At 46.1% G+C, this 19,694-nt stretch overlaps 1 protein-coding gene across 4 annotated transcripts in view; it reads right to left on the reverse strand.

Annotated features, from left to right (window-relative positions):
• Window positions 1-19,694, reverse strand: part of ARHGAP40 (Rho GTPase activating protein 40) — a 645,040-nt gene that overhangs the window by 189,094 nt on the left and 436,252 nt on the right. For all 4 annotated transcript variants that reach the window (XM_069652367.1, XM_069652368.1, XM_069652366.1 and 1 more), the window contains 2 exons: window positions 12,971-13,191; window positions 9,072-9,141 (listed from right to left, as the gene is read on the reverse strand). In XM_069652367.1, coding sequence (XP_069508468.1) covers window positions 9,072-9,141; window positions 12,971-13,191 — 291 coding nt within the window. The remainder of the gene's footprint in view (window positions 1-9,071; window positions 9,142-12,970; window positions 13,192-19,694) is intronic.

A 19,694-nucleotide genomic window follows, 5' to 3' on the forward strand; every position in this document is an offset into this window, starting at 1 on the left:
GGACTCGCAAATCAAAGCTAATAAAATGCCTCCTCATACACCAAATCAGACTTAAGCAGTGTATCTAGGAAAAGCACATCTGCTTGATTGTTTGATAAGTCAGCCAGATGTAAAGCCACAATTGATCAGGGAACACAGCTCAAGCGATAATAATTGAAATCAACACTCTAAAATCAATCAATGCAAAAGTCTACAAGATATGAACAGCTTAATGGTCCTGTTCATCAACAATCAGTGCGCATTGCCAAAAATAAAAGATGCATACGCGAAATAGAAGACAACTATGACAATTATGACACGCCATACAATGAGCTGGATATGGCCACAAAAGATATTCAGCATCTTAAAGTGAAAGTGAAAGACCAGGAAAATGTTTAAGGAAAATTAGTGTTTGTGTGGAAATATGAAAGTGTTGAATTTGGATGAATATGGATTTTAAACTTCTCCAAACTGAGTTCTACATCGCAAATGCAAGTGACTTCACTATAGAGTGTACACACCCTGACCCGATCCTAAAAGCCAATTTAAGGTGAAAGAGTCTGCATTATAATAATGCAGTTCTTGATCTTTAATCAGAAAGTAACTGCCATGAAAGCATTTTGCAGTCGAGGAGAAATTATGGAAGATGGGGCTATTAACCGCTTCAACGATTTCTCTCTGGAAGCGTATAAATGACAAAAAATATTCCACCCACTATTTGAATTGGCTCTAACTGGCTCAGGTCAAGATTTGTATCTCCAATTTCCAGCCAGATTCCAATTTTACCAAAATGAATGACACACGGTCAACCATACCATCCTACTCAACCATCTCCATGAAAACCTGGGTATCACTGATCAGGCTCTGGCCTGGCTGACCTCTTTCCTCTCAAATAGACACTCCCAGGTCCAACTTGGGTCCTTCCTTTCATCTATCTTCCTATCTACCTGTGGTGTTCCCCAGGGGTCTAAACCTCTCGCCCTGGCTTTTCAACCAATACCTGGCAACTCTCGCCCACTGCATGGCCACTTTCTGCTCAAATTTCCAGTGCTACGCTGACGACACTCACCTCATTTTCAGGCTGCCCTCTGCCACCTCCTCTCCCTCTCTCATCTCTGATTGCCTAACTGCCATTCAAGATTGGTGTGCCGCCAATGATCTTTGTCTGAATGCCAGCAAGACAGATCCTCCTCATCGGCACACCTTCACCATCCTTTCCCCTCACTCTCTGGCCGGCCTCCATTGGCCCTCCTCCTACCCAACCTGCGAGGCTAAGAACCTTGGGGTCATCTTTGACTCCACCCTTTCCTTCTCCGCCCAAATCTCGGAGGTCTCTAAAAAGTCACATTTCCTACTGCACCTCCTCAGAGGTACTCTGCCTTTCCTCTCCTTCCCCCAGAAGCTCATGGTATCTCAAGCTCTGGTTCTCTCTAGCTTGGACTATTGTAACAGCCTCTTTCTAAATCTACCAGCCTCTACTCTCCGCCCTCTGCAACTAATCCAGAACAGGACTGCAAGACTTGTCCTTGGCATCAAGCCCTGGGATTGTATCTCTCCAGCTCTGAAATCTTTCCATTGGCTCCCAGTGGATTCAAGGATTAAATTCAAAACCCTCTGCATTGTCCACAAGGCTTTCTGGGGCCTGGATCCAAAATACCTTCAGCTATCCCTCCGCAAATACCTCCCCTCTCAAGCTGTTTGCTCCTCTACCTCCAACTCCCTCAGGGTCAGTCGTTTTTCAAAGAAACGAGCTGGGAGTAGATCTCTGTCTTCGGCTGGGGCCTCCCTCTGGAACAGCCTCCCTGCCACCCTAAAACTTGAGGTTCCGGAAGCAAGGCCTTCCTCTTTTCTTCTGCCTTCGCTCCCCCCCTCTCCTGCTGATCTGTTCTCTCTTGGCACCGTGCACCTGGCCACCCTCTGTCTTTTGGGCCCAGGTACCTGCTCACCCTGCCACCCTCCCACACTGCCTCCAGGCCACCCCTTGCACTGGGGTCTGTATCTGTACCCATACAGCCCCCCCTTTTTCTTCCTGCACTCAACAGACCTACCCTGTCTGCTGCCTTAAACCGAGCACTTGCAAATTGCTGGCTGCACTACGACTGTTTGTTGCCTTTATTTATTTATTGTTATTTATCGGTTTCTCCTCTGCTTAGCACTTTCCACTTCTACCCCCTTCCATGCACATTTCCCCTCCCCCTCTCCCATGCACTTGCGTGTTCTCAATGTCACTGGGCCTAGTAAGATCGCTGTTTTGTTCTCCCCTGTTCACCTCCCTTGCCTTGTCGCACTCTGAAACACTTGTGTACGAGCGCGATAGAAATAAAATATCAATATCAATACCTTTGACGCTGCTGAAGCAGCCAGATCTTTTCTGCGTCAACCTAATTTATATACCATCTGACAGAGGCCCAAGGAAGGCCAACAATAACTCACTCTGGAAACCTTCTGTTGATAGCTCGAGCAAATCCTGCAACAACTTCCCCTTGGAAAACAGTAGCCTTCAAATTCAACTTCTACCCTCAGCGTAGATGGCAGAGAATCAAACGTAAGATGGAATCTCACAGCACATCTACTATTCTGAAAATGAACTAACTTGCCCACCTCTACCGTAACTGATAAATTAGACATCAAATCTGGCACTTGACTGGGATGGGTGCAAGAGATTTTCCATGGTATTTTGTCAGTACTTTACAGTAACTGAGTTTATCATTTGTTACAAACTTGATCATGTCTAGAATTGTATTGCACTAGACCCGTTCCCCATCACTAGAAGGTTGGTTCGTGGCCTTCAATGTAATGTAAACTTATGCCTGCAGTGGTTTATCATTTACAGAAATATTCACTCATATGGTAAAATGTTCACTCCTTTTGTGCTCTCACTTGAAGGCTGCAATGTTAATATTTACCACAATTGTGTCTGCCATTTATTCAGGAATTCAAATTTCTCCAGGATGTGTGTCACTTTATGGTACATCTGAAGTACAATAAGAAATTTTATTTACACAGACTGTTTTTTCAGATAGAGGGTCAAGCTAAATTTGTTGATAAGGCAGTAGGTCACCGAGGACTATGCTCTAAACCTACTGAATCAATAAGACATCTATCAACTTTTTTGCTCTCAATCCACATGGGTAACTGGTGGACTCGCTTAACTCGTGTTATGTTCATAAAATGATGGAAACTGTTTTTTGGACCAGGTTGCACAGGCTTTCTTCAACTGTACTGTCCTCTGAGAAATCAAATGTATAATTTATTTCCATAAATGCAGGAAATGGAACGGAAAGATGAGCAAAGACCTAAACTATGGGAGTGACAATGAAGTTTGATGGGTTATAACATAAAAGGAAGGAGGGGAAAAGTGATGGACTTTCTCTCACCACTCACAGGTGAGGCTTCTCTTGGGAGGGAGTGTGCAAGATGACCTTGTCGTTATAAAACGTGAAGGATTTGCAAGATGACAGCGCCTGCAGCTCAATGTCACCAGCTGGATGTCCACTAAGGCCATCGGCTCAAAGGGCTTGCCCTGCAAAGCCGCAAGAACCACATTAAGGTCACAGACTGGATGAGGCCTGAGCACCGGAGGAAAAGGTCTCGACAACCCCTAGAGGTGGGCCTTAACCACCGGGTTGGCAATGGCCATCAAATATGTGCAGCAGGTATCCATCTGCGCTAGAATGAACCAAATTCGCAGAAAAGGCCAGCCCATCATCCTGGACGCAGGTGATGGGATCCAATGGCAAAATCTGGTCCACTTGCTTTTATACTGGGATCGAGTAGACTGCCTCCATTATGATGCCCCAGATGTCATCTGAAAATTGAGCATGCTGCAGTCTCAGCTGACCAGGAACCAGGCCACTGGGAGCACAACTGAAGTAGGTCCAAAATCCATGCTCTCAACAGGCCAGTGTGGGGCGATCAGGATGAGACTGCATCCCACTTAAGTCCAGAACTTGCAGACGGTCCGCTGTAGCAATAGTGGCGGAGGACATAGCACCAGCGGCTGTGCCAGCAGAGCTGGAACGCATCCTCCAGAGACCGCTGACCCGGCCCACCCAAGAGGCACTTGGAATTCGGAGGAGATGCAAACAAGTCCAGTTCCGGAAACCAAACCACCATCTCTGGAACAGGGACAACAAGGAGTTGATGTGTAACTTCCACTCGAAGGTGTTGAACCCCAAGCGTCTGAGCTGGTCCGCTTCTGCGTTGCTGTCCCCCAGGAGGTGGACTGCTGAAATCTGAATTCCTTCTGTAAGGGCCCATTCCCAGATCGCCACAGTTAACATACACAGGAGGAGAGGTGGGGGGACAGACGGGTGCCAGCCTGCTGGTTCAGGCATTGTCGTGGAGTTGTCGGTCCTCACCAGAACTGCAAGTGCCCCTGATGAGGGGCAGAAAAGTCTCGAGTGCCAGGCCCACCCCCCTCAGCTCGAGCAGATTGACATGCAGGAGGGCCTCCTCCCTCGACCATGCACCATGAATGGAGTAGCCCTCCACAGTAGCCCCCCAACCCAACAGGCAGGAATCCGTCAACACCACCAGCGTGGGCTCCGGTCGAGTCAAGGGGGCTCCCACTACCATATTGCAGTTCATCAGCCACCAGTGAAAATATAGGAAGAGTGGGGGAATTGGGATCCTGTCTGACAGACCCTGGCCCCAATTGGACGCCAGGTGGAGCTGTAGGCACCTCATCTTGAGGCGGGCATGCTGGATCGTGAGCATGCAAGATGCTATCAGTCCCAGAAGGTGCTGGAACCACCATGCTGAAGTGGTCGAGTTGGCCAGAAAGTGACCAACAGCCTTGCGTAGGGCAGTTGGCAGGAGTGTACCACCCCCTCGGGCGAGCTTGCCCTGACAAGCCAGTCATTCAGATAAGGGTATAAGTGATGGCCCTCCAGGCAGTGAAGACCCAACACCGCATTCATCAGTTTCGTGAACACACGAGGGGCCGAATGGAGGCTGAAGAGCAGCACCTTGTACTGGAAGTGGTACGAAATAATCATGAACTGCAGAAACTTCCGATGTTTTGGTAAATCGGGACATGAAGGTACGCATCCTTGAGGTCTAGGAAACCCATCCAATCCCCTGCGCACAGAGGTTCCTCTATGTGCGCAGGAGTAATCATCTTTAAGTGTTCGAGCGCGAAAGACAAGTTGAGGAGTGACAGGTCGAGGACTAGCCTCAGGTCAGCCTGGATTTTCTTGGGTACTGCGAAAATCCTGGAGTAGAAGCCGGTACCCCTGTCTGACTGAGGAATCGGTTCCACAGCCTGCATCTCCAGAAGAGAAAGGATCTCCCATAAAAGGGCCACAGACCTATCTGACCTAGAGGAGGAGAGGATGGTAGAGGAAGACTGAAGCCCCTGGAAACTATAGAAAGGATACAAGGACTCTCGAAATAACACTTCCTGCTGTCCTGGAAGAGAGCCAGCCAGCCTCCTATTGGGGAGTAGTGTTCCCCGACTACAACAACCCCGCTTTTTGGCGCCTGAGGCGGGAGCAGAGGAGGGGGGAGTAGAAAAAAAAGGTGCAAAGACCACTGCTGCTTCCTCCTGTTGTCGATTGGCGACCTGTCAGGCCCTTGCGTACCGTGGTCCGGGAACCCCTGGAAGCCGGTGAAAGCACAGGGTTTGAAGTCGGCCCTGCCCTGAGATTGAGGGAAGGACTTCTGCCCTGGCTCAGTTAGGCGGTTTGCTTGGAGGTGTTCTTTGTCCACTCATCATCGGTGTACGAATGAAGGAGGTGCACGCCCTCAAAGGGAAGATCTAGGATCTGCTCTTGCAAGTCAGATGAAAGCTTAGCAGCATGCATCCACGCCGTCGTCCTCATCTCGATCCCTAGGCACAGCCCTGCTGGCTGTGTCAATGTGGGAGACCGAAGACTCCATGAATTCCTACACAACGGGCCGGGCATCCGCCAGGCCCCACACTTGAAGGAGGCTTGGCTCTCCAGAGGGAGGTCAGGCAGAAACTTCCTTAGCTCCCACCACAGCTTCTGGTTAGCTGCAGCTAAAAAGGGCCTCAGGATTGGCCTGCCCCAAATGCAGCCCTGATATAGCGTAGCATTGTTTGCCCAAAGACTCAAGGACCTGGTCCTCTTTGGACAGACAACTGGAGGAGGCTCCAGAGGAGGAAGACAATGAAGACGATGGTTTAGAATAGAGCAAGGCCACCACTGAAGAGTGAGACTGAGGGTAGACGGACAGGAGGACCGGCTCCCCATCCATCAGCCTGAACCTGCAGTCCGACTTTGTGTTCATCTGTGCGTTGGCCCTGGGCTTCTCCCAGACCTTCTCGCCACCTGCAGGACATCTTTCTGGAGGCGCAATACCAGAACGGTTTGTGTTAAGTTTGCTGAAAACCTCTGCTAGCACTCCCGAATCCTGGGGGGCTCTCTCAGGCAGGCACTCCCCCAAGAACTCTGCAAGGCCATGAAGGTGGTCATGAAAGGCCTTAACAGATGCCGAGGGTTCATCGTCCTGGGCGTCATCATCACTGCCGTCATCGCCCCCCGCACCCTCCCCCCTTTTTTTTTTACAGACTGAGGGGAGTTCAGGCCCTGGGACACAGATGCTGGCGGGATCCCCCCTTGGAGAACCAAAAAGAGGTCCAACGGTTGTTGAAGGGGAGGTGTTGGTGGTACAGGAGGCGGCAGAGGGGTCTGGATAACCAACAAGACCTGGACCGGGGAGGGACAAGCACCGGCAGCGCTAGAGGAACAAGCGGAGGGCCCATATGAGGCATAACCTGAGGGATCACCTCCTCACTATGTCCTTGAGGAGCCCCGTCATCTGTGGGGAACACATAAGGGGGGAGGAAGCACTCTAAGAAGCGGTCCTCGCAAGCCACCTGGTCTCTAGGGGGCTGGCCCACCGAAGCGTTGTGTCTCCGCTCCTGATTGAACGCTGAGGCGCATATGGCTTGTAGCCATAAGGCTGCGATGGGTAGATATATCCCTGGGGAGACCAGCCACCTGTACCATACAGTCCGCCACCACTTCCAGAGGGAAGGGGAACTGGGACCTTTGTGCAAGGCCCATTCAATGGGCGAGAGCACGAGCAGGCCCTGACTCGAATCCAAGATGGCCATAGGCCTAGAAGGCTCTGCCATGTGCTGATCCACCATACTGGTGCCTTGCGGCACACCCTGGCTGGGAGGGCGCAAAGGCCCTGAGCCACATGCTGGCTCAGACATGGGAGGACATGCCTTGGGCCCTGAACCCAAAACAGAAGCGTCAACCTCAGAGATCACTCTGGTAGGCGCTGAGCCCTCGGCCGGCCGGTAGTTGAATCGCCCTGACCCACAACCTCAGAGTGAGCTCTGTCGCGCTCTGCGCTCTCAGCACCTGCACCTGGAGTCGTGCTGGATCGTGCTAAGGACGGACTCCTGGAGGTAGAGCATGCGGTCCTTTGCCCCTTGGGGTCGATAAGGAGGAGGAACCTGATCTCCCCCTCCGAGGACAGCCCTTGGCTTGGGTGCCGGTACCCTCGACGGCCTCGGCTCTGTTCAGGGAATCCCTGGAAGAGCCCCCGGGCGCCTCAGCTTGGGAGCCGGTAGCCTTAGCAACCTCAGGCCTGCCAGAACCCAAATCCAAGGAACCCTTGCCCGAAGTAACCCCTGGGAAGGAGTCTCTGCACTGAGGAGCCGTAGTAAACATAGGGCCTATCTTGTCCTGACGGGAGGTCCTGGGGTGTCCTTAAGGTGAGCTGGAAGAGAAGTGTGGAAGACTGTGTGGAAGACGCGACAACCGATTTTTCAATGCCCGGTGACAAAGAGCGCTGCAAGCCGTGCATGTGTTCCAGTGGTGGTCAGGCCCCAAGCACTCAAGACAGAGTGCATGGGGGTCCGAGGCCAGGAACGAGCGGACACAGATCTTGTGAATCTTCCTGCAGCCGACATACACTGGGGCACGCGAGGCACCGAAGGGAGGTGAAGTCGATTGAAAAACAAAACAACCGAGAGCAAGCAGAATGTTTTTTTAAAAGTCTCTGCGCCTAGCTGCCAGATCCGACACTGTCTGTGCGGGGGAAAGGGACTAAGGTGAGGCACCGGAGAGCGGGCCTCAGAGGGTGGGGGGGAGGAGTGGTTGTACCCATGCCAGGGCCACGACCCTGCACGCTATACTAAATTTAAAGGGGCAGATCAAGTTTTCACAGCCAAAGGTTCCGATACCGTCCCTATGTTGGGGGACACCCACAAGGATGGAGGAAAGGGGACGGGACATATGAGTATTTACAGTTAGTGTTCCAAGAATGGGTTTTGCTCTGCAGTAGGCATCACAAACAAGATAATTTCCTAGATGTCCAACCAGCTGACAAAAGCAACCACAAACAATCATTTTCGGATCACATGGCCATGTCATCTTTTAGCAGTGTGTGCACCCATTGCACACCTAATGAAAGAAAACAAGCATTGGCAAAGTTGAGATGTTTAGTATTTTCAAATCGCATTTTACATCTATAGGCATGAAGGAAGGAATTATTTGGGAACCCCATACCCAGTATGTATGTTCCAAACATGTCCACATTTTAGCGTTTGTAGAAATATACCATTAGTAAAAGACATTAAAAAGAATCCCATAAACTCAGTAACAAATGTAGTCAATACATGTGCCCTAAATTCCCAGTATTTATTTTAAAAGATCCAAACATGCCTGCATGACAGTGTTAGCAGACACATTCTATTAGTAATTTGCATGGTGAAAATAATTCCGTCCGCCGGGCTGTACATAAGTATTTTTTACTACTTCTATTACTAATTTTCCTAGTTTGACACACCCATTGATTGTATAAGACCAAAATGCAGTGAACCAATGCATCTTCGCTTTAAATTATGTACATTATTTAATATCTAACAATTTTTTTTGTATAAATATGGGACTGCATTACTTAAATTTAAGTTATGTCACAGTTTTTCTCTGCCAATTCGAATTATTCTACCTGAATAACCGTTTTAAAATCAACTGTGCTTTCATGGAGTGCATATCCTTATGACAATTAATTCTGATGAAGAATTACCATGATTTTGACAGAATATTTCTGCTGAAATAAACTGTGCAGTCTGTAGAATCTACACTTCAGCATTAGTCAAATCTTACCTTTCCGAGCCTCATCTACCAAACCGTTTTCTGTGCATTCCAGGCTGTGCTCAACTGTCTCGTCAATTCCCTGCAACAAGAAACGAGGTAAGCTACATCCTCAAGTTGCTACATGTAGTGAGGGAAGATATCTGTACAGCAGTGTAGCAAAGGCTGCTAAAAATAAGTGAGGCCAACACACTGCAGTCGTGATTTTCAAAAAACGAGAAAGCCCATGCAGTCCACAATATGCATAAAACGTGCAGAAATTGAATGATTATATATTTGAAGAAGATACTTCTCTTTGGCAAGACTGAATTAGACATGTTTTCAGTAACATTTCTGGACAGATCTAAATATATGCGCCAAAATCAGTTGAGTGTGCATTTACTCCGAGAAACTTCTATTTCTAGTTTATACTGGATCCTGTTCTCAAAATGAAAGTTGCCACTGAAAGACCAACACAAGGGTGATGGGTAGCCATGACATCCGTCTTGACTGTACTTCTTTGGCAAGGATGGGTGATTATTGTCCTTTTTGAACACCAAACAAAATATTTCACATTACAAGCACAATTATTTCACTTGATAGAGTAATGTTTCACAGTCTGCAAGAAAGCAGAAATGTTCTTAAATTAAATTTGTCTCTAAACTCCTAGACAAAGCAGTTGCATGCCAGTGGGCTCCCTGTGTTTCTCTCTGCTCGTCCTGTGTCATGTACGCTTGGCCGGGTAAAGGTGTATGGCACTCACAGGAGTACATATCGAGAGGGATGCTAGCGTCCCTGAATTACAGGGAACAAGTTAGAAATATTGATCCTTGCATTCAGCAGGAAATGCACACCTTCTGGGACAGCACATCCAGCCTATGGAGATCAGGGCAGGTGGTGTTCAGAGCATTGGGATTCTACCTCTTATAATCAAACAAATTGTATTGTGCTAGCACAAGTGACTTCCCGCGTATCTGAGCTTGCCAAATCCTTTTGCACCGAAAGTGTAAAGAACCTCTCGTGTTAATTCAAAGAACTTCTTAGGCTGCCCCTTTGAAGAAATTCTTATAATTAAATCAAGTAAATCAGAACTTGTTTAAAGGTTGCAATTCGTTTTTATAAGAATTTGGTCACACTCGCACCACTTCTGGTAGCACAAAAGAACGTTAAAAGGCTAGGGGGAAAGACATCCACAAATGGGACAAATATTCTCATCACTTGTGTAATGAGTCCCGTCCCTTGTAGCCAGGGAAAGGGAGCTGCTGCCTGATCCAAACCATGGGTGTGGTATCAGGAGGGAGGATCACGTGGGAGGAGACGACTGTCAAGGGAAAGTGTTGACTCCATTAGGAGGAACACAGTATTTATCCTCATTCGAGGAGGAGATTTCCATAATGCCTGAATATTTAATGCCAGGTTGTCACTGTGAAACTTCCTCTCCCCGAATAACCCAAAATGCCAAGTATGAAGATCTTTGTAGTAAACAGGTAAAATGTATATAAGGGAGTCGGGGTGTTAATGTTAGAACTTCCTGTGGATATGCCTCTACTTCAGGTTTAAATCTTAAGTTCAAAGAAAAAGCATTGAATCCTTTACAATCCTCCCTTAACTGTACATTTTCTCAATCACCTAAACAGAATGGATTTGTTAATAAAAAAACAAACAACATTATGCACTTGAAGTCCCATCATTTATTTATTCATTATTTTATTTATTACATTTATTATACGCCCAGACCTGGCGGTATCACGGCGTAGTTACAGACAATGGGTAAGTACAATCTTTATAAAATAACAGAAGAATACAATAAAACAATGATAATGTTGCATACATTGTATATACAAATGGATGGTGGAGGTCTAGTCAGGAGGGATGAAGGGTCTTAGTTCAGTTTAGTATTGGTTGAAGAACCAAGTTTTCATAAATATAATGCTCTTGGTACTGAGATGAAGAGGGGCCAAGTGAGTGGTCTAGTTGTTGCAATAATCAACACCTGAGCGGGAATTTTAAACATTTAAAGACCCTTCAGGTATGTAAGAGCGCGAAGCAGCAGGGGCAAACAGAAAATGCCATTGGGCCATTTTGTGGCAGCAGCAGGACTATGCAGAAGCTGAGACTCCTGATATATGCAGAGGACGTACAGCCCATGGCAGAGAGAGGCGCTCTAGACACTGAACTACTCCCATAATGGATCCATACCGGGAAGCACACAGAGCTGCAGAAGCTCCATCGGAAGTCAGCGCAAGTGGCAGCAGACCAACTGGAGCTGTCAAAGGCAGAGGAAGTCCCGCAGACTGAAGCAGGAGGTTTAACGGTGAGTCAGAAGGAGACGCCAGGATAAACCAGGGAGTTGGCCTGAAACGGGGAACCCCAGGCCGCTGCGAGGGAGACCGTTAGGTAACAACTGTTATTTTGAATACCGACACAATTGAAGAAAGGCAAATCTCCTACTGAGGGATTTCGAATAGACCACCATTGTAACCTGCATTGCCAAAGAGAAGTGATAAGAAAGCAAAGTGGAAATAACTCTCTTAAGGAGGACATTGTAATCCTGACAGCCACATCCAGAGAAATCTGATAAGTAAACCCAATGGACTCAACTCCCCTAAGCAGAGATATCAATTAGGAGATTCCTATGACTTACGTTGAAAAAGTAACAGAAGAGTGGTTTCAAGACAATTTGGCTCTCATAGAAATATGTCAAGAGAAAGTTGTAAACCCATTACCTGCCGACAAAAGGTTGCATAGGCAGGAAGCAAAAACTGCATGAGCAAAGCCTTCCTTGTAAAAGGAGTCAAGAGGGGGAGAACTGTAACCTGCATTACCTACGGGAAATAGACAAACAATAGACAAACAATAGAATCATTGACCTTTCGTGAATATACATTTGGAAGAAGATGTAAGCCACTTCTCTTTGATGTTAAAAGGGTGACCAGAGATGCAGTTGTTGGTTCAAATCTCCATTTTGACGATTATAGTGTGGAGAATTTGGAGCAAGCCTTACCACAGAGTACAAGTTCTAGTAGTAGGCGTTTTGCCCTGGCAGGCAAGTAAACCATGAATTGGACGAATAATGCTTTGTCCTGGCAGGCGAGTGGACCAGTAAAATGATCATTTAAAGTAGTGGTTGCGGTAAAAGGGTGTGGTGGAAAAGAAGTGTCAATTCCACCACCTTGCTTTGATGAACTGTTGCATAACCTAAAGTGACTGTTGAAATATCCTAATTTAAATAGTTTTTGAAAGAGCTATCTTGACAAAAACATTTCACAGAAAGAAGTATGATGTGCTAACAAGTTATTGGCGTTTGGAGAAAAGAACATTTGTATTTGATTTCTGAAATGGTGTTTGAAGGAAAATACTTTTGATTTACCGAGCAGAGGATTGTGATAGTGTTATTAATTGTTCTGAACTGTGAAGAAAACTTTGGAAGTGAGAAAGTTACCACGGCCAGCGAAAGGATATAAATATTGAATGGAAAAGACTTCATATACTACATTAGGTGAACTTTGTTACTGAATCAAACTTTTTTGAAATTGAACTTTATTCCAAAGCATCCTGAATTGATCGACGGGAATGGAATCCATCCTGGTCACAAGGATTAATGGTTGTACCCTTTAAGTTTTAATTTATATTTATTTTGATATCGCCAAGCAATTCCTATATGATTTTGTTGTGTGTGTTAGAGCGAGGATCAGATACTTTTGGAGACTAGGTCCTTTTTTCTTTAGCCTTTGGTTAGGTAGGGGTATCCTGGTTAGGTTAGGGAAAGATAGGCATTTGTCTAACCCCTTTTTATTTAAATAAAATGACAACATATGAGAAAACTGCAGCTGTTTGTCCCTCTCGCATTTCTGAAACTTCACACTTGGCAGTAATCAGCGTGGACGCCAATGTATTAATGAATCATGATTTAAACAGAGATGCTAGCTTACCATGCAAGGACCCCCACCAAACACATCCCGGACGTCCCGCACTGGATGTTTGCTCTTTTTCCTGATAGAGAGGGAGTAGGTATCCAGCCGCCGCTGCACAGCTGCTGCCTGAGTCTTGGTCAGCGTGGACAGCAGCAGATAGTTGTCGCAGTCGGAGGTACGGTCGGTGAGCAGATTTGAAAGGCCGGCATCCTGAAGCCATTCCTCCTCAGTCTCTCCTTCTGCAGAAAAAGTCAGGAAGGGCATAGTGAGTAAGCAAATCATGCGATCAAGAGAAAAAAAAATGACACAAAAGTAAGACTGATCAGAAATGTCATATTCGCCAGAAGATCTCTCAAGGGCTCACAGACTGCTTTTTTACAATTGTATAAGGAGAACAACAGTGTTTAACTAGTAAAGTAAGGTTTCTCATTCATTAAGTTGATTCAAATGATCCACATTCAAGCACTACAGCGATTGCTCGCTTCTGGCTGTATTGCAACGAGCATGGTCACAGTATGAATGGCCCTAAAGTCTTTCTGTCCATACCACTGGCTCTCCTAAAACTATATGTTGGATGCCTCCACCTTATTTTTTATGGAATAAACTATATCAAGAATCAAAAAATGTAGTTCAACAGAGAAGCAGTGTGACCTACCAAGGAAGAATGTGCGTCTCTTACGCAAAGCAGATTTGTGTAAATCCATTGGGTCCTCAAATTTCAAGAAACTGATCTGACATAATTTAGGTCACAGGCATTTTATAATATTAACATTGTAACGGTCCATTGCCTCAAAGCATTTTAAAGTAATCTCCTTACAACAATATGAATGGAAGACAACAGGGCCGTTAATAATATGACAATTGTAGCGCTCTAAGCAACGAATGATGCCAACATGTTTAGAGGACAGTAACCTCTGTTTCATGGTAGAACTTGAATCAGCACATTTGTGAAGCAAGATGAATGTACAAGTAGGAAAATCGTAAAAAGGAAATGTAGCTGTAAATTTGTCAAGCTGCAATATATTCCAATTTCTATGTAAAATCATTGCAATTTGACAACTCTGTTGGGAATATGTTGTACTAAAATTCAAAGAGGGAAATGTATTTGGACGTTAAGGGATTAACAGGTCTGCTTGTGCAAAAGCCTTAGTAGTATTAAACATATTCTCAACGGATTGACCTTGATCGTCAAATGTTAGTTTCATAAATTGTATATAATCTAGGCTGTCAATTTAAGAATGGGGTGATAACTATTGAAATATAACAACTATTCCCATCAGTTGTTTTTTTTAATATAAAGTTCTTGATCCATGCTCTAGCTATAGATGACGATTCTCCAGGACACAGAGGTACACTGTTTAATATTTAAACATATGTCTAGTATTGTACTATTGATTTTCATTTTTCCAGTATATTGATACTTTATGTATATGCATTTAATAGCTGTCTAGGGCCTATCCTTATCTTTGGGGTTGGGCCAAGCTACGTGATATTATATTGTTACACCACTTGTGGTAAGGCCAAGCAACGACACATTGTCATGATGCCTACCCTCAGGCATCCGGACCAAGCCCATCAGCCCTGGAAGCAGGCACCTAGGCATTTGATAAAACCTCAGCAGCCTAGGGGCTATCTGGGTTCAGTCCTGGCGCCTTAGGCGCCAGGCTCATAGTAGGAATCAGTCCTGGCGCCTAAGGCGCCAGGCTCATAGTCATTACTTACCTCAGGCAGACCATGCTGCAAATGACTCCAATCCAACATGAAGCCTGAAAGGGACTATTTTTCTACAGGGACTATTTTTTACTCGGGTGTGGTTCTAGGGACTTCTTACCTGGGACTACTTTTGAGGCTATTTAAACCACATCCGACCAGCAACACACGCTTCGCGTTATTCTGCATCCAGGAGCGTAACACTCACCGTGCCTGCATCCAGTCTTCTGCCACGCCTGCCTCGAATCCGGAGCTCCTAAAACAAAGAGGAAAGAAAGGGACAAGGTTAGAAAACAAACTTATTTCTATTCCACACCTGATTCTGGATCCATCTCGTCTTCCGACCTGTAAAGAACATCATTTCTGCACAGGCCGCACCTCCAGCTGCAGCGCCACGCCATACTCGCCAGTCTTCACAGGATCCTTCGGGTCGGCGCTGCCTCCATCATTTCTTCGCCGAACTTCGGCACCTAGGAGACAAAAGAAAACCACAAGGTGAGCCGAGGGAACCAACAAATATAATTCTTACCACCATAGACTTACCTGATTTACCACCAGAGCCATCCTTTTGTGACTCTCCATATTTTCACATGCCGCATCTGTAAAGAGAGACAAAACAACACGTTTTCCTCGTGCAACATTTACTGGACAGCGCCGGGTAATACAGACTCTTACCTGAGCGCCACCAGCTGCCACAAGAGCATCTTTTCACGAGCCAGCTGCAAGACAAGAAAGGAAGGGGGGAACAAGAGTGAACATCGGACATATTGAACTCTATGAACTTAATATTTACTGGTCCTCACCAGGAACCTCAGAGTCAATACTCTCCGGAACTCTCCCGAGCCTTCAAACCAGTGAAGTAACTGGAATGGATGCGCCCCTGCAAATCCACGCAGGATGGCGAGCTCATCTTTCAAGGATATAAGGTGAGATTGCTGTGAGAGCATTTCGGAGGTGATTAGTTGGGGAGGACTGTGGGGGTGCCATCACTTGAATCCACAAGTTGCTAAATCCATCTCTCCACTTGCAGGAGAATATTTCTACGGATTAAGCAGACAAGATTAGGAGGGCAGATCCAGTCAGTCATCGCTGCACTGCGCATCACGTGGGTGGAGACCGCAGCTGTCCGGGTCCGACCGACGCCCCTGTGGGAGCCAGGTGAGCGTAACACGCATATGACAACATAAATGTGGGTCGACTGAACAATACATAATCCTATAGCGTTTAGGGATAGGTCTACAAGAAAAAAGGTTGTTCCCAAGGCAAACAGTGTCTGAGATGGGGCAACAAAGTGGGGCTTCACTGAAGTGCCAAACACAATTAAAGATCAGTGTACAACAAAGTTTTCAACTCATTCAAATCCTTGCCCCTCCCTGGAGCATACAAGCAATTCTATAAATAATGTTAAAACGATGTGCCCAACTGAAAGTTTGCATCCCTAATCCTAACAAGTCTTTTAGCATCCTGGCTACCCAAAAATGTAGCATGTTTTGGTTCAGAAATAGTAATCTCAAGTGTCCAATTATAAGCGAACACGGAGCATTTAAGTTCTCCTGGGAAGGCCCTTAAAAAAAGTTTACGCATTGTGGTCCCCTCCTCGTCTTCCTGATTCCGCCATGTCTTTAAAGACCTCTCCCACACTTTAGGATTTCCAGTTCCTTTTCTCAGAATCCATCTCTCTCTCAGGCTTTCCCTCAGCCTCTGGTTTCTTCAACATGTACTTGGTTATCTGCAACCCTCCTTTGCGAACTGTAGGTCCCTCCCAGAGCTTGGGTTTCTCAGAATGTTTTATTTGTATTGCGCTAATCCTTATGAACTAGATAGGAGAACTTATGTCTGAGCGCGGATGTCAATCACGGGGCCAAACTACGAAACCATTGAGTAAATCAGAAGAAGAGAAGAGTCTCAATTTGTTTCCTGAATACCGGTAGTGTGTCAGCCTTGCCTTCAACCGCCAGTATGCCTTTAACAGGTATTTCTCCCCCTCCCCCCTCCTCATTCAAGTTCCTTTTCAAGCAGTCTGTTATTTCAACCTCCTGCCACAGATCAGTTCTTTTAGAAGCAATTGGAGCCGCCGTTGTTGAACTTGTTCTAGCCTCTGTCATGCACTGAAGCAGATAAGCATCAACTGCTTCTTTAATTGCAGTTGTCCTTTCCTCTATGCTCTGCATTTGGACTGTATTGTTGGTGTTAGTCTGTGAAGAAATGGCTGTTAGCAGTTGTACAAAACTTTCAAGAATAGACTGAATTGGTACTGTTTTTGGCACTCTTTGTTTAGCTGGGGCATCTCCTTCGATAAGTGATATTAGCTCATTTAAAGAGGGATGATTCACTAGCTTGGCTAGTGGGACTGGAGTGTGATCTGCCACAGAACAGCTTTGTCATGTTTCCCGGTGTGGCTCAGACCCTTGAGCATTTGGTTTTTCCAATATAATAATGTCTGCTGTCACTGGAGCGTACTGCAGTGGTGTTTTCTGACTCTTAATAGTATTTGCAAGGAGTGGTCGTGTGTGAGAATTTGACGATTTGTTTGTCTTGTACATTGTTTGAAAACGTTTAGTAAGGAGAAGCCTCGCCCATCCTCTGTTGCAAGGCCGTTGTGATAGAACGTCATGAGGAAGAGACTTAGGGTTCTGGTGGTGATTATCGGATTGTGGGTCCACACTGGTCCATAAAGTATTAACTTGTGAGGCTAATGCATCTTTACATTCAGCCGGTCTAATTATATCCATGAATGTAGGCAATGCTGAAACTAAGGGACTCTCTGTTATCACCTGAGCCATACCGTTTGGGTCATTTTCTAGATCAATTGTCTCGGTAGGTTTGAAGTGCGTTTCTAGTGTACTAGAAGTGTGTGGGATTTTTGCAATCCATTCAACTATTTGTTGTATCTGTATGGATTGGAGCGCAATCTTTGAATCAAGAGTCTCAAAAAGTTTAAATATCCTTGCAAAATGCCGCCAACGTGATTTCAATCAAGGCATTTTGGGGATTTGCTTGACAATTGATGATAGGCGCCGCCTGGGAGTTGGTTGTATGTACAAGGCTACCATAGAGGGGCTCGATGTATCCATGGAACAGCAAGCATGATAATCAGGCAAATCATCACAATGTGAGATTGGCCCCTCACTGATACTCTTATGGATCGAAATATCACAAAACGCCTCATCATTTTCTGTCACCTCTTCAACTGTATTCATGGGAGTATGCACTTCTATGTCTTGGTTGTGAAATTTTGAAACGTTTGAGATGGTGTTGTCAGACACCACTTGAGAATCAGACATTTGAGGGTCATTCACACAAGAATGACCTTCTATGAGCAAATCAATGATTTCTTTACCCCTTAAAAGGCATTACAGGAATATCCTTACGTTTCACAAAGAACGTTCGTATATCTTTACTGTTTATAGGTGAGCGTGTCACTGGTGTTCGAGTGATCACTTTCCGCGAGATACGAGATGCAAATTTTGCTTGGCTCCTGTTTTTGGTGGCATTTTTATAGGGGATAGAGGCATTTCAGGCATATCAGGCATATTAGATTTTAACGTGCATGCTTGCATTTGTCTCTAAACTCTCTTAATGCAAATATGTGACCAGCGGCTCAGGACACCCGCCCAAGCTTAATGCCACTTACAAATTCCAGACAATCAGCGACTGAATGACAACTGGAAAACCAATATAATATGCACAGAAGCTTTACCTTAGCGTTTTTCCGTACCGCAGTACCGTGGCCCGCGGCCAAGTAGTACTTTCACAGTACTTGCTTCGGTGCGCATGCGCGTTCTGATATTTACAATCACGCCTCCAAAAGGCATTGCAAACACAGACGGCTTGTACAGGAGCCTAAATAAACAAGCAAAACAAGTATAAACATACTCAAGTCCAGTACTATAAGGCTTTGGATGTAGTTCAAATAGAGTGTTCACCTTCTGGATAATGAATTTCACTGTAGAAACTGAAGAAACGAGGCAATGCTTAATTGGAATTCCGAGCAGAAGAGAGGAAGTAACGCGGCCAAGCGGTACTTACTTCGGTGCGCGCGGCTCAGGACAAGCTCCTTTGTTTACATTGCACATACTTCGAATCCCATTCCGAAATGCTGTACCAGGCAGGTCGAACCACTTTCTCTCCTTACCAGTAGGGGTTTTTAACATTGGAACCAACAGAGAATTCCAGTTGTAGTTCAGATTTTAGAGAGAGATCATGAACGTTTCCATGATTGTCTTGTAGCACTTTTTGGCTAAGAATCCCAGAAGATAGTTCCCTAAAGGGTGTGAGAAGAGTGATCTGCAAGACCTCCACATTTTTAAGGCCTTTGTGGGGGTGGTTAGCCTGCGGGATCCCACTCGCTCTACCCGCTGGAAGGCTAATTAGGGTTTGGATGGTCCAACCCAGTCTATAGTGCTCACCCCTTCAAATATTAAGATGGAGTGTTTGCTAAACCCGCCACATAGTTCCCGTGAGGCATTGACTTACACATGGTACGCACTAGTCCTCAACAAACAGTGTCCTGCCCTATAAGTTCCGACTCCGCCCCCCCCCCCCAGCCGGTGCTTTGTATCTGTTTTCTTCCGGTTACTACGCTCCGTTACTCTAGTTGCGATAATCTTGTATTAACACTCTTCCTTCTCTGGTTTTTGTCATCCCTCCTTAGCTTTTTCCGTTCTTTCTGCCTTCCGTGTCTACACTCTCTGAATTCTGCTTTCTGCCTTTCTTGCTCCTTTTTCGGTATCTATTCTTTCACGGCGCCTGTCCGTTCATGCTCCGCTCCCCTCGCCCGCCTTGGACGTAAGCAGCATTTTCTTTCCTTTTTGTTTACTTAGTATTTCCGTTCACGGCGCCTAGCCACTCGGGCTCCGCTGCCCTCGCCCGCCTTGGACGTAAGCAGAGTTTGCTTTCCTATTCTTTTCTTCGACTTCCCTTTCACGGCGCCTGTCCGTTCTAGCTCCGCTGCCCCTGCACACTTTAGATGTGGACAGCAATTCGTTCCACCTGCAAACTGTGGCTACCTTTTTGCATAGAGCCTGCTCAC

Source organism: Ambystoma mexicanum, chromosome 3p (genome assembly GCF_040938575.1).
Source record: "Ambystoma mexicanum isolate Mex_15411 chromosome 3p, UKY_AmexF1_1, whole genome shotgun sequence".
Classification (NCBI taxonomy): Eukaryota; Metazoa; Chordata; class Amphibia; order Caudata; family Ambystomatidae; genus Ambystoma; species Ambystoma mexicanum.